General features: G+C 39.8%; 1 protein-coding gene across 1 annotated transcript in view; it reads right to left on the bottom strand.

Annotated features, from left to right (window-relative positions):
• Positions 1–832: 832 nt before the first annotated feature.
• loxhd1a (lipoxygenase homology PLAT domains 1a) overlaps positions 833–15,020 on the bottom strand; it is a 34,322-nt gene continuing 20,134 nt past the window's right edge. The window contains exons 26-41 of the mRNA XM_042509651.1: positions 14,776–14,957; positions 14,090–14,206; positions 13,168–13,330; positions 12,722–12,876; positions 12,339–12,548; positions 12,108–12,234; positions 11,788–11,996; positions 11,473–11,658; positions 9,997–10,124; positions 9,780–9,897; positions 7,161–7,338; positions 3,552–3,737; positions 2,983–3,153; positions 1,837–1,966; positions 1,404–1,559; positions 833–1,313 (exon numbers count right to left, since the gene is read on the bottom strand). Coding sequence (XP_042365585.1) covers positions 833–1,313; positions 1,404–1,559; positions 1,837–1,966; positions 2,983–3,153; positions 3,552–3,737; positions 7,161–7,338; positions 9,780–9,897; positions 9,997–10,124; positions 11,473–11,658; positions 11,788–11,996; positions 12,108–12,234; positions 12,339–12,548; positions 12,722–12,876; positions 13,168–13,330; positions 14,090–14,206; positions 14,776–14,957 — 2,897 coding nt within the window. The remainder of the gene's footprint in view (positions 1,314–1,403; positions 1,560–1,836; positions 1,967–2,982; positions 3,154–3,551; positions 3,738–7,160; positions 7,339–9,779; positions 9,898–9,996; positions 10,125–11,472; positions 11,659–11,787; positions 11,997–12,107; positions 12,235–12,338; positions 12,549–12,721; positions 12,877–13,167; positions 13,331–14,089; positions 14,207–14,775; positions 14,958–15,020) is intronic.

Raw genomic sequence — 15,020 nt, 5'->3', positions numbered from 1 at the left:
AAAGAAGGCCCTCACATACATCTCTGCAGTACAAAGATGCAAAAAAACTTTTGAAATGGGTGACACATGACCAGAAAAAAAATTGAGAGGGTGTTTTTTTGTGTTTTTCCTACTATGCAGGAAGCAGTGAGGCACCCACTTCCTGTTCACAAACTGCCATTACAGCGAATGGGGCATTGAAATACATTTATGAAAACATTTTAGGAAAGAAATAGGCAGTGCACTAAGTACAGCCTGTAGTACAGCCCCAAGAGCCAGCAAAACTCCACCAAATTACATAACTTTAAATCAAGGGGGGGGGTATCTAGGCACTGGCTATATGGAGGAAAGTCTACCACAGTTTATGTACACATACTACCCACATTGTTTTGATACAAAGCTGGTTAAATATCAGCTAAATATCCCTTTATTACAAAAGTACTTGAACAGTTTTAAAATAAAGTTCTGCAGTTATGGATGTTGTTTGAACAAACCCACCAGTGAATCAAACAGGTGGAAAGCTGCACTGAGCATTGCAAAAGAGTTTAATGTTTTATAAAACCTTAATTATAACAAAACTGAACAGACCATCCCTGATATATGAAACTTAAAAAGAATGGCACATATAGTTTCCTGACCTAAGTAGATATTGTCACAGTATTTCATTGCAGGCTATATTCCCAGGTAGTGTTAAATATCACACAATAATATAATAATAAAAAAACTGTGAATGTAAAAATCTGTCTCGCTTCCTGAGATACAAAACTTACCAGAGCAGAATCTCTTTGGTCATTATTTTAAACACGAGGGAAGATCTCTCTGCAATAAGAGTTTGTATAAATAAACAGTTTATCTAGTATTTCGGGTAAAGGACCCTGGCGATCTGCCCATCAGCCCTCTTAGTGTCCAGCCACTTCCCACAGAGGAAGATGGTGGTGACACCGTTGGCTGTGTTAGTGACTTCCACACGATCCAGCAGCCAGCCGGGGCTCAGACCGGAGTTGTCGTGCTCCACCCGAACTTTCTGCAGCTCTCCCATGTCCAGCATTTCCAGCAGGAAACGGTCCGTCTGCTCGCGTTCGAAAAGGTTCCGAAACTTCTGCCGCAGCTGCCGGCGGCCTGAATCTCCATTGGAGCCGTAGATAGTGATGAAAACATTGGCATCTGTGCCTGCTCCCTTCTCATCGCCCGTGATGACGATGATTTCGTACTTGACGGGCACCAGGCTTCGAGCTTTACTGGCGAAGCTCTCAATGGATTTCGCACACTCGAAGGTCATGAAATCATCCCTCTTTGGAGAGAGCGGGACGTGGGCATTGCAGCTAAATACATACCTGAGAAGAAGGATAAATATGATTTGTTACCAAAAAATGGCGTCCACATGAACGTAGATGTGGGTCACTGAGCAGTAATTTATGTCTTACTTGTTTCCTAGTTCCCTTTCTGTGATGACGACCTCCTCCACATGCCACAAAACCTCCCCCTTTACTTTCTTTCCATCCTTGGGTGTGTGGCCGAGGCAGATACCAGCGATGTCTCCCAAGTTCTTTGATGAAAAGTCAAACCTGTCAACATTTCCCCTAAAAAAGAGAGAAAAATTAAGCATGTTAGTGTCAGTAGCTGTTCCCTTAAATTGGCCCACATACTTTAAATTCATGTCAGTGCTAATTTGTTCTGGATGGTGTAATGTCATCATGGTGGAATTGCAGCACTGGTCGTAGCTCAAGTGCTTGGTGCTGGTGGGATTATCATAATAAGAGTAAAAGTAGAATTAGAGGGAGAGAAAGCACATTTCTTTGAGCTTTTTCATGTAAACAAGTTGCAGCTCATTAAGTTAATCTTGCGCCAAGTACCTACCGCAAGAACCTCTTCTTCTTTGAGGAGTTCTCCATTACGAATTCTTTTGATCGGCCCTTCTTCCCCTCAAGAACTATCCAGGCATTTTCTTTGGTTTCAGTGTCTCCAGTTGTAATACAAATTTCGTATTCTTTTGGAGAGAAAACAGACAGTTAAAGAAAATGGTCTCAGTTGTTCACAAACAGACATGTGCACCAACAGAACATATAACCTACATAAAGATGCCTTAGCATAGAAATATATGCAGTAATTTAAAGTTATAATCTCTAAGATTTCCATGAAATCAGTCCCCATTTTTCATACTATTTATGGTCTTTACAGTCTTTTGTTAAAATTATTTATCAGGAACATTAAGTAATTATCTTTCTATATAGTACTAATCATTGTGTGGCTGCACTGTAAACTGAAACACACACTGTATTACTGACAAAGTAGCTCCTAAATGAGTATTCGCTGGACTCCAAAATTCTGGGACCTATAGTATCACACTACAATCCACCGTGATCAGAACTTGGAAAAAAAAAGTAAAAGTGCAATGGAACAGATTTCAAGTTGGAGCTGCTGCACAGAAACCTTTGGCAAATTCCATATAGTCCAAATTTGCAGAGATAAACACACCTGACGTCACATCAACACGGCAGCGCATACAGTAAACTGAGCAGAATTGATTATTTTACGTTATGTGGTGTTTCGTGCTTTAACAACATTGTAGCTGCCATTTCTATTTCCATTCAGATGATCTGTGCTTGATAGAAGTATTTGCCAGCATGCTCATCTCCGTCTCCATCCACACACACACACAAAAAGAGGTCACAGCAACTTCATGCTTTTGGCTGTGGTGATTCACACTAATATGCTCGGCACTCGCTTACACATTTTTGAGCTGCTGTATGTTATTTTAATGAGCAAAGACGAGCCAAACTGTTGACTTTTTTAGACTCCCTTTCTCAGTGCTAAAGGTGCTGGGATCATTGAACTGGGACACATTTAGATCGGAAATAGGGAATATTGACTCGGAACAATCTACTTAAATTAAACTGCACTTGCTGTTACCATGGTGACCACAGGTGTCGCCAAGTAATACAGAACTGAAATCTAAAGGATTACAACTTTGGACACAAGATATGTCTTATGTGACGGCCTTACTCGTCTTCTCGTTGAGGTCCAAGTAGTCGTTGTTAGCGCACGCCAGTTCTCTCATTATCTGTCCATCATCGTCATTCTTGGCAAGCCAGCGATCGCAGGGGAAACGAAATGTTTTGTCCATGATCTCATCCTTCACATCAATGTACTCCAAGTGCCATCCTGGAGCAGGACCTGAGTGGAATGGGATCGGGAAACAAAAAAAAATTAGATACATAATAAATGTTGTCAAGAATAATGTGACAAGATGGATGCAGGAATCTTTTAAACCAATAAGTAAAAAGCTGCGTCACTGCTTCAGGCTTCCTATGAGCCAGACAGCAATGTGTCAGTTGTTAATCTTTGACAGCAGATCCATTTAGTCATCAACTGTTTCATCAAAATAGAAGTGGGGACTCAGATATCTTCCGTTATGTCAGACTAATGTATCTGTGGCCAGATTTATTTTGGGTTGAATGGCTGTAACTTAATTTGTTACTTAAAATTCATTCATAAATTCATTTACAAAGCACATTTCACAATGCCAGTTACAAAGCCCCCTATGCAGGGTGACTGTTCATCCGAGGGCTGACCTGAGTTGTCGTGCCAGACTCGCACTTTGGAGAGTTCTCCCATGCTGAGGATATCCGAGAAGCGAAATGTGTCCACCTGCTTGCGCTCAAACTTGTTGGACTTGTTGCACTCTTTCAATGCCAGCGTGCCCGTGTCTCCGTTCTCTCCGAAAATGATGATCCACACGTTGGCATCAGTGCCTGCCCCTGAGAAGGACAGGAGAGAGTTAGAAAAAAACAATATGAATTTCGACTTCCCTTGAACGCCTGTCCGGTTAAACAAAGAGCAATGCAACAATTGTTAGCTGGGCAATATACTGTATACATTATGTTTAGATTTATCTCTAAAATCAGAATTCTTAATTTTTACAGTAAAGCCCAAAAGTCTTTTTAGCAAAGTTGTGATGAGGATATTTCTCATTCCCTTCATTAAGATACAAGCAAAGAACACATAGAAAATGTACAATGCATAAAAACATCAACAAGACAGAACAAAATGGACTCTTCAGACTGAATTCAATATTTAGCTTGAAACATGGAATTGTACAACCAAGCTTTAGACATGTCTTTAATGCAACCTGGTGTATACACCATAACATTAGTATTGTAAATCTCATATTGTCTGCCCAAGAGAGTTCAAGGTACTTTGCTGAAGTTGTTTTATTTTGAAAAAATTGCATTTAATAGTGTATAAATATCTCCTGTATATTCTGGTTGTATTTTAGTAAGGAGACTTCTGAAAAATAAATATGAATGATCATTATAACCTTGCTAAAATAACAAAGTTTAAAGAGGCCTAACACTTTTGCACAGTAATGTATATTATTCTGACTAGACTGCATGAAACTCATAAAATTGTTAACTACAAAAAAAATGCACTTGACCTCATTTGTGCCGATTATAAATTCAAAAGTGCTTGCACTTTGTTGTAGCTCTTTTAAACTGCAATGCAGCTTAACTAGTGCAGGGATTTCCTGAATTGCCAATAAATACCAAGTTTTCAAAGCCCCGAGGAAAGTGATCAGCTAACAAGCGGACACACTATGCATGGAGGAAAATGAGCAGCAGAGAGAGCTGCACTCTGTGACTCAGACAGCACATCTGTAATCCCTCTGTGTTTTATTATTTCATTACAGTGTGTCAGACACTTAGTGAATGTGTATTAGGTGATGGTGAGCACAAACCTTGCGCAGTCTGCAGCATGTCTTCAATGATGTGTGTACACTAAATTAGAAATCTGATGTTATAATCAACAGCCCTGTCATTTAAATGAAATTAAGAGTTGCACTTTATGTTGCTGTTAAATGATGACTGTATTGTTATGTGCCTCCCTGTATGTACGTGCTTAACATTCAATGCCTCGTCACATTGTACATGCAGATCATCTCATAATGATCCTAAAGGAGAGCATCACTTCATGTGCAGCACGTTATTGGCTACATGCGTGTGTGTGTGTGTGTGTGTGTGTGTGTGTGTGTGTGTGTGTGTGTGTGTGTGTGTGTGTCTATCAGCCTGGCTCATTATTCCTCCCGTAGCCTCAGTGGTGGCGCAGGGCTACATCTTAGCTCCCAGTAACAGCCAAGGGCAGAGAGCGGTCCTTTGAAGTCGGCTCAGACTTCTCGCCATGCTATCGTATTGATCAGCAGCCCTACTGAGCTACAGAAAATACCGCATGAAGAAAAGAGGGAGCAGAGCCATGTGGAGGGTTTCTGAAGAGGATTTCTTTCACTACCACATTTGAGTTAGACATGAATTATTCTAGCTTTGCTCCTCCTGGAAAACATAAACGTCGGCACAAGGACAGGTCAAATGATCCACTTTTAAAAACATTTTTTTCCTCCACTGCAATGAGAAAACTTCTCTTTAATCCCAACAGATGAACTGCACTTAACACTTTGTGTGAATCTCGTAGATATTATTTGTGAACTTCCTCTTGTTGTAACGTGCATAATGTTTGTTGAAGTAGTCGTGTTTCTAATGTGATGTTAGCATCTGTCTATGCTTGATGTTGCTGACTTGCCCACCTGCTGTACATGAAGCAAGTTTCGCCAACCTTGGCCGTACAGTCATCAATAAATGATTGATGACTGATGAGGAGCTGTGTAACATAGCCATGAACTCCACCTTAAGCTTTGGATAGTGGTTGGAAGAATGTGATTACAGACATAAATCACCTCTACAAGGTCATAGCGCTAATTTGGTACAATAGGGGAGCTCACTCATCTGAGAAATATCAAGCCACCATCTAGTTTGAACTCATTTAAGCACCTGTAGGTTGCCCTCAAGTGCCTTATCTTGAAAGAGTTCAGGAAACAATCAACAGAGACGTGATTGCAAGGTGGACCCAGGACACACTTGACAGATGAAATGTCTCATCTGACATTTGAGTCCTTCAGGATCCCCCAGGGAGAGCTGGAGGATGTTACTGATGAGAGAGGACGTCTAAGCTGCTCTGCTCACGATGAGCATCATTGGATTTGACCTGACGCTGACCCTGAGATGAAAGGATGGATGGATGATGTCAGTATTCCGAATAGATGGACTTGAAATGGCCTCATCTGTTGAATGTGTTCGAACCTGGGCAAAAATTATAATATATGTTGTGGGGACACTCCCCCTAATATTCAAAAATTCTCAAAACATTCTCCATAATGTATTTATAGAAAATATCAAGAGTATGAATTTGTTATGCTATGACAGAAAACCATGCCCCAGTGTCTGAAATAATTATTAATGTAATAATTAATGTATTTAATGTAATCATAATCAATAAAAAGATTACTAAACTGCCATTACTATTACCACTAGTTCTAGTATTACAGGGTATTGCAGTTTTATGTGTGGTATGTCCATGAAGCTGCTCCACGACTGCTGTGGGTACAATCAATGTCAGAAAAGTCATTTTTTTGTTAGTCTCTTAATGCTTTGGGTGTTTTTTTGGAAATAAATCACAGTTGCTGTTTATGGACTTCGTGTGATTGTCTTTTTCCTTTACCCTTCAATTATTTGTCACTACCCTCATCCTCTGAGCCTAGTCAGGGAACATAACACTCTGTTTTATTACTTATTTAAATGTATTAAAAAGCAGAAAAACAGGCTAAATATTAGTGTTACATAAGCAATATCAATGACGACTGTTATAGTTTTTGTAAAATTTTTGTTATTCAAAGTACAATTCATCATAAAAAAGACATTTAAAATGTATAGTAATGTCATAAAAAGTAAAAACATGTCGATTGAAAATGGTCTCCTATCCCAGTGTTAAATGTTGATTATATTTACATTCAAATAAAACTACATGAAAACACTACCAAAAAACACAGTCAACCTGTGACAATGAGTCAGAAATATAAAAAGCTTTGTTTTAAGCTAAAGAGGCTTAGAACTACTGCTTTACAGTATGGCTGATAATGTAAGTACAGAAAAATACACGAAGCATATCTAAATTTTCACATAAATGTTTGCAATGACCGGCATGTACTAATTTTCACAGGGAAAGAAAAAGAAAAGGTCCTTCTCTGACTGTAACAGGTAGCTACACATTCACTGTTATTTGTTGGGATTACCTGATGAACTTAATGAAACATTTTTTAAGAGTCAGCTGACAGCCAGCATGTGTTGAGGACTTACCTGCACTATCACTGGTCTTGACTTGGACTATATAGGTGGTGAGCTCCACCATCACCTCCTCGTCCACGACAGCAGCCATCTCACAGATCATCGTTCTCTTGGGTCCACGTGTCTTGGACAGCCACTCCTCATAGGTGAACACAGACACCTCCTCTGTTGTCAGGTTACGCATGATCACCTGGATACATGGAGATAGCTCTTTAAACGTTATATCGCACTTAACTCTTAATGTCATTCAAAGTCCTGACATTGATTATTTTTATGATCCACTGTCACAGTGAAAGAAAAAAAAAATCACTGGAGAACTAATGCTGCTTTTTGACAATCATGAGCCGGCTTAAGTTTGCCCTGTCAGCCTATCTCTGCAGGGATTTGCATTTCCATTACAACAGGGCTACCCGCTTGAAGGTGTGTCTTTATAACTGATGAGGGCTTATCTTAAAAGCAGCGAGCGTAGTCCCCTGTGTGTGTTTTTTTTATGTGTGTATGTTTTTCCAGCAGGCAGGTAAAAGAAGTTTACCTGTTTGAGGTGAGCTGTTTGCAGAGGTGCAGTAAGAGCCTGGTGTCTGCAGCCCGTAAACATCTCACTGTGGCTGTTTCTGCTTTCACTCTCCTCCCTACTTGCTTTTGAAAATACTGAAGTATTCAAAATACTACTAAAATACAAAAAAATCTCAACGCAAGTACTTTTAACAGTGCACGACAACTTTCTGGACAAATCCATTAATAGTACTTTGTCCAAACATAGCACAAAAATTGCAACTATTACAAGTGCAGACAATTTTGTTTAAAATACTCAAATGGAATTAAGCAAATGTTCCCATACCTCGACATGCTGTGAGGCAGTTTGTGTGTAGTAAAGCAAACATTTAAAACTATAGGAATCATTCCTCATTTTAAAAACTTCAAACATGAACCTGAGATATGGTCATGGGTGTTCTGGTGGGGAATCTTCATCTGCATCTGCTGCAGTAGCCATAACTCACAGTGCATAACCAAAACAGGAACACTGGAAAATCTGCACCAGACTGCATGGCAGTCTAATAGGTGTCAACCTCATGAATGCATGGGATCACCAAAATTAGGGTTTATCCTTTTGGCACCATGAATGTTCAAAAATTTAATGTCAATCCATCAAACAGTTATTTCAGTCTGGACCAAGGTGGTAAATAAATAATAAATAAATAAAGGTTCTGTCCCACATTGTCATATTATGGACACTTATGTGTATGAAGACAAACCCTGCCTCTGATCATTCGTCCTGGGAAACATTTTGTTGCTAGACAAAGACTGAGCTCAGGCAGCCACACTTGTATTACCTCTCCACTCTGCATATTTATTTGGCCCGATTACTATGCTGGCAGTCCGCCCGGTGCACTGTTGTGTCCATTTCAATACATAGACCCAGCAATCCATAAAGGCAGCACATCTGCTTGTGATGCTGAACACACAAGGCTCTGTGCAGGGTCAAGTCAAGGAGATGTTCGCAGTCGCTGAGTCCCAGGCACGGACGGACAGGGCTCGGTATTGTTCCTGACTGCTCTGCTGCTCTGCAGGCATGGTGCCTTTACCAGAGAGGACATTTGCATAGGAAATGTGTTCTGTTTCATTTGGCCTCAAACATCAGACTGAATTTGGAGGTGAGCAGTGATGCTGTCCTCACAGGGTCAGCCAGAGAGCGAAAATACTGAACCATTTGGGGACACTATGTTTATTAATGCAGTCCATTATATTGCTGGACTATGTATTAAAAATTGTGACATTTAAACTACCATAAACCAAGTTACACTAAAAGGAAATTTGGGATGATTTTTTTTTCTATCTTTCTCTACTGAGTACACAAACACACACTGCTCATTACTGCGTGTGTGTGTGTGTGCCAGAAACAACAGCATGGTGAATAAAATGGGTCAATATGCTCACTCCAGGAACTCTGGGCCCTGGTGTGTGTGTATGAGTCTGTGTCTTTGTGGGTGGGTGAATCATTGACCATTCTCCTGCAGGCAGGGATAGATGTGTGTGTGTATTTGTCTGTGTGCTGTGTGATATAATAGATTGAATGATCCTGTGACCTACAGCACACAGAGCCAGCATAAAAACACAAACCTGTGACTGCTTTGTACTATTGATTTTTGGAGAAGCTAACAGTTACGGTTCTGTGTTTTTTATGCCCCTGGTTTTATGGACAAGAGCTGCAATTTCTTCTTCATAACCAAATACTATTAATATCATTGTAAATATCCTGAACAGACATCTCCTGATATATACAGGTTAGACAACAATATTACAATTGATGCAGCAGAACCAGAGATGTTATACATGTTATTTCATGTATTGTTCTCCCCAGTTAATACCTGTTGTCTACATTATCCTCACTGCAATTTAACAGTTCAGTAAAGTATACTAGTAATGATTAATGCAGCCTCGAGCTGCTAGCCTCAAGCAGAGATGAGGAGCAGGTCTAGTTTACTGCTTTCTTATGCTGCACCTCCATATTTGTTTTATGAGCCACAAACGGCTTTATAACATATTTTCCATATGTGCAGTAATAGCCCTCAAGACCTCTAAACATACATTGACGTGTAATATCAGCTGAGTTCTCCTTAAAAGTGAGCTGACCTGATCCAGGAACCAGTCAGGCCGACTGCCCGTGCCATCAATACGAAGCCTCATTTTCCTCAGTGGAGCGATGTCATCAATTTCCATGTTAAAAGTGTCCTCCTGACCGCGCTCAAACCTGTAATTCACCACACAAACAAAACAGAATTTACATTCTACAGCATAATGAAATTCTGTCTTTATTTTACGTTGTTTTCCGCTGGCCATATTTGGCTACCTGTCTTCATTCTTCTGCAGCAGCATCTCCTCTGTGCTGCCATTGGCTCCAAAAACAGACATGTAGATCAGGGTGTCTGTTCCCGCGTTCTGCACGTCTCCTGTTACCACGGTCACCTCGTAAATAATCTGATGTGAAAATAGAATATAAGATAAGATATTTTACTTGATAGATTTTTTTTTTTTATTTATATACTCACATAAGTACTACACTGGTAGTATCTCTAAAACTCCACTAGTCGAGGATTTGAATTTATCCTCCATCCATTACATCCATTAGTCAATATCAAATGATAAACAGACATCTTGTTTTTACAATAATACAGTTCAAACAGCGGCAAGTCATGGAGGGGTATGATTAAAAATAAGTTGTAAAATTGTGAGATTGTAATGTAGAAACATTTTCTATTTCTAATGCTAAAAGAAACTCTGACAATCATTGATGATAAAAGTTATTTTAAGGAGGCTACTCATCATTTCTAATCTTATTTGTAATGTGACTGTGCATAACTTTAACTCACATTATTGAAGGGCCAAAAATTTTAAAAGGGCTCATAAACATAGTGGTGTCAAAGACATTCCCCAAATCAGCCAAGATAAGCCCTCATAAATATCACAAACCTTTTAGACACATCTAATACCAATAAATCTACCTTCAATAAAACCTTTTTTTTATATCAATAGTGTAGTGAATCATATTTTTAATTCTGAGATTTGAGTGTCATAGCACAACAATATCCAGCATCTCCAGTAAACTGTATACATACAGGAGAAACGTCACATGTTCTCTGAGGCATTTGGGAAATTTTGGAAACCTGAACTGTTCATAGCTACCCTGTAGTGACTAGCTCCTTATCCTCTGCTAGTAAATACCCCAAAATGGCTGTTTTGTTTGGAATGGTGGTTGCAAAGAAGTTAATTTTACGAGTGTTGAAGATAGATTCTGTTCCTGCATGTGATTTATGGTTAAATGAAATGGCAAAACACATAACATCTGGAGAGTCTGAAATTCACAACACATTGTACTAATGAAGCAGCCTTTGCCCACTTGTTACATATGATATGCAATGCCTATTGGCTTTCTGTTTTTCTTTGTTTTTTATGCTGTAAAAAACATAAAAAACAATGTTCGGCATTTTTTCAACAAATCAAATGTTTATGTCTTGTGGTAAAAGACAAGGGGTAAGAAATGTCCCCTCTCAAATGTATCTGCATATTTGTAACAGGCTGGATGGTGATCTTTCAGATACTCTTGTCTTGAAGTTAATTTAAAATCCCAAATAAAACAAGAGATTTACCACATTTAAATGTATTTATTTAAAATGACAGTTCTGATGTAGACTTTCCACACAGTTCCATTGGTTTCATTAGTGACAGTCTGAAACTGACTCGTTATCATTATATTGTTAATTTGATTTAGCTGTGATGTTTGCGCTCTGATCACTTTGCTGTCACCAATGTTCTCCCATTTACATACCTGCTGGGAGATGGAAATGGCCTCTGCATCCAGCACGTTGAATACTCTAGCAGTCAAACCATCTCCTCGATCTTTGGCCAGCCAGCACTTGCAGGCAAAGACATATTTGACCCCTTTGGTTGGCACAGCAACAGACAGCTCATCAACCAGCCAGCAGCTTTCAGGAGTGGCCCCATCGTGACCGAGCTGCAGAGAGGGCGAGAAACAATCACTTCAGGCAATGTGGGCGTATTTTTCTGCATTTTCATGTGTGTGTGGATGCGCTAGAGTACACAGTCATCACTGAAACTCTAAAAGCTCAACCCCCTCCCTCACCTCGACCTTTTTGATCTCCCCCACGTCTGAACCGTGGGACTGAAAGCTCTCCAGAGAGCCGGCCTCATAGCCCTTCTTCCCATCCGGCAGGTCCAGCCATAACCTCTCTGTCTGGCTGTGATTGGCCCCGACGATGATCACGTAAGCCCTGCTGGTGGTGCTTGCATCCCGCTCCAGTCCAGTACAGATGGTGATGTGGTATGGTATGACTGCACAGGAAGGGCACAACACTTATTCATTCATGAGAGCAAGGGATTATGTAAAGATGTCTGTGTTAGAATATTAATGACCAGCATTCACAGAGGAAAGATTTTTCTTACTCGGGAGCTTGATTTCTTCTTCGTTCTTCTTTTTACTCTTTTTGTTCATGTTACTGTCAACACTCTTCACTGTCAAGGCTGAGTTCTTCTTTTTGCTATTTAGACTCTCTCTTACTCCTTCATAACCCTGAAAGAACACAATGCCTGTAGTGTAAAGCACTTTGAGTGGTCGCTAAGACTAGAGATACGCATCAAAAAAGCACTCCATTTATCCATTTGCAGTCCATTTACCTTAACATAGAAGACTCTCTCAATACGTCGGTCTTCCCTTTTCCTGGAGAGCCAGCGTTCACATAAGAAGAGAAACACCTCTTCAGTATCTACGTCAACCACCTCTACCTGGTCCAAGTACCAGTCGGCACTCATCATACTGTTATCATGGCGGATTTTTATCTTGAAAACCTGTCCGAGGTCAATTGCTTCTATAGTGAACTTATCCACCTGCGGATATAAAAATGTGACAATAGGTGAAATAAAAACACTTGTATAATTATATAGTTTGTACTTTTTTTATGTGATATATTTCCTGTCATTCTGTTTTTTATTATAAAGCTGCTCATTGGAATATTTGTCTATCCTTACTTCAGTGGATAATACACAAAATACTTTCTTACAGATCCTCGCTCAAACTTGTTGCTGTTTGTCTCCGACTTGCTGAGCTTCCTCTCCCCAGTGTCCCCCAGGTCCCCGTAAATCGTGAGGAAGACATTGGCATCGGTGCCGCCTCCGTACACATCACCTGTCATCACTGATACTGTGTATGTGTGAGCTGTAGTGGGGATGATGATCACAGACAAGCACACGGGGGAATCGGTTAGAGGCAATTGGCGGAAAACGGAGTGAAAAGAAAGCAATTTTCCATCGCTGCTTGATGCCACTGTCACAACAGAGACTCACTCAGGGATTAAAAAGGACCTTAAGGGAAAAGTGTCTAGTTTCCAAACTAATGCTCAGAAAGGTGGGGAGAAGACAGTACCGCAGCAGTGAGACAACATATTTCTGTATGTGTGTGTGTATAAACACTGGTGAATGTGATGCTTGTCTGTGTATGTTAACATACTCTCCAGGGCATCTTCCACCTCCACTTCTGTGATTTTCAGGCTTCCGTCTCGTGAAAGTTTCTCAGTGATGATGTCAGAGGGCACCAGCTCTCTCACGCATTCTCCATCATCCTCAGACTTGGCAAGCCAGCGTTCACACGGGAAGATGACAGTCTCTGAACCCTTAAGACGCAGAAAGAGAGAAGGAGAGAAAAACAGAGAAAAAGAGGGAGAAAGAGAGAGAGAGAGAGAGAGAGAAAAGCAAAAGAAAAGAAAACAAACAAAGCTACAATTTCATTTGTGCGTTTGAGAGGAGAATGGACACAGTGTTGGCCTTTGAGCATCAGTTCAGTATGAGAAATATAAAATATAAATGAAATTACAGCAGTGGACTACCCTCATCTGTCTGTGAGGAGAACACCTCCACCTACTGACCAAACATAGTGCTTGTGTGTGAGCAGAAGCTGCAGTGGTGGATGAGGTATCTGAAAGCCATACTTGAGTAAAAGTACAGATATCTTACCAGAAAATGACTTTGATAGAGGTGACAGTCACCTGTTAGAATATTACTTGAGTGAATATCTTAAAGTATTTAATGTTTACTGTACTTAAGTATCAAAAGTAACTTTAGAATATCAAATGTACTTAAGTATTGAAAGTACAAGTACAAGTAAATGCTGGTAAGGATTATGAAGCTGATGTCTTTGTAAAATACATCACCATAAAAAATGAGGCCTACATTACAGTTGAGGAAAACCAAGATCTTTTTCTTTTTACAACTTAGAGGATTTATAAAACAAATTTCAGTTTTTCCTTCTCTCTCATTCCTTAATTCGTCTATCTGGCCCTTCCTCTCTTCCCTCCCTATTTTGTGTTAAGTATCTAAAATGCATAGGGAAAATGTAGTAGAGAAAAAGTATTTTACTCCACAGCAGGGAGTACCTTTCCCTTCCTGAGCAGTCGTCTGATCTCCACTCTGTCCAGATGCCAGCCTGGGTTGATCCCACGGTTGTCATGGCCGATCCGGATCTTTTCAATCACATCCCCCACATCTTCTAGCTGCACGGAAAGCAGAACATATCACCAATTTAACCCTTTGAAACCTGAGCAGATTGGATTTATTTCTTTCAAAAATATGGGAAAAAGTTACAAGGTAAGAGTTACGACAAAAAATTACCTGGTATTTAGCAAAAAAAAATTAACAATAAAACAGTTAACAAACAAAAACTACTACTACTATCCCTACTTTTTAAATTATTATCAATTTCTAATAATGTCTCCCTCTCTTTCTCCTTTTAGAAACTATTTTCAGATCATTTTCATGTCTCCTAATTTCTTGTAATTTGTGGGACATCTCTTGCCAAATTGCTCAGTGCATTTTCAGCTGTGTTTTGAAAAGAAATCAAACCAGTTTGCTCGGTATCAATTATTTACATGCATGTGAAAGGCGTATGAACGCAGCATGAGAAAATTGATTTTTTAAAGGGTTAACACTGGATTCAGTGCTGGATTCACTGCAGTAAATACATTGATGGCCTTGCTATTCTTCACTGGCCTGGTCAGCCGAGTTTGATGAACGCACCAGTTCTACCTATTTATCTTTCATGACTAATACACTGTCACTGTACCTCAACAATAAACATGTCCTCGGCTCCTCTCTCAAAGTACATCCTCCTCTCCCTCTTGTTCACACACAGAGACTTCTGCTGGGTGCACACTGCATCTCGTCCATAGAGGACAATGAAGACATCTGCATCCGTGCCGGCTCCAAACACATCACTCGTGAAGATTTTAATTTCATAAGGAACAACTACAAAATGAAACAAAAAATATTACAGATGATTTGCATCAAATGACAAATATACATTCATTT

Source organism: Plectropomus leopardus, chromosome 20, assembly GCF_008729295.1.
Source record: "Plectropomus leopardus isolate mb chromosome 20, YSFRI_Pleo_2.0, whole genome shotgun sequence".
NCBI lineage: Eukaryota > Metazoa > Chordata > Actinopteri > Perciformes > Serranidae > Plectropomus > Plectropomus leopardus.
Note: the sequence above shows the minus strand (reverse complement) of the source record. Positions and strands in the feature narration are given on the sequence as shown.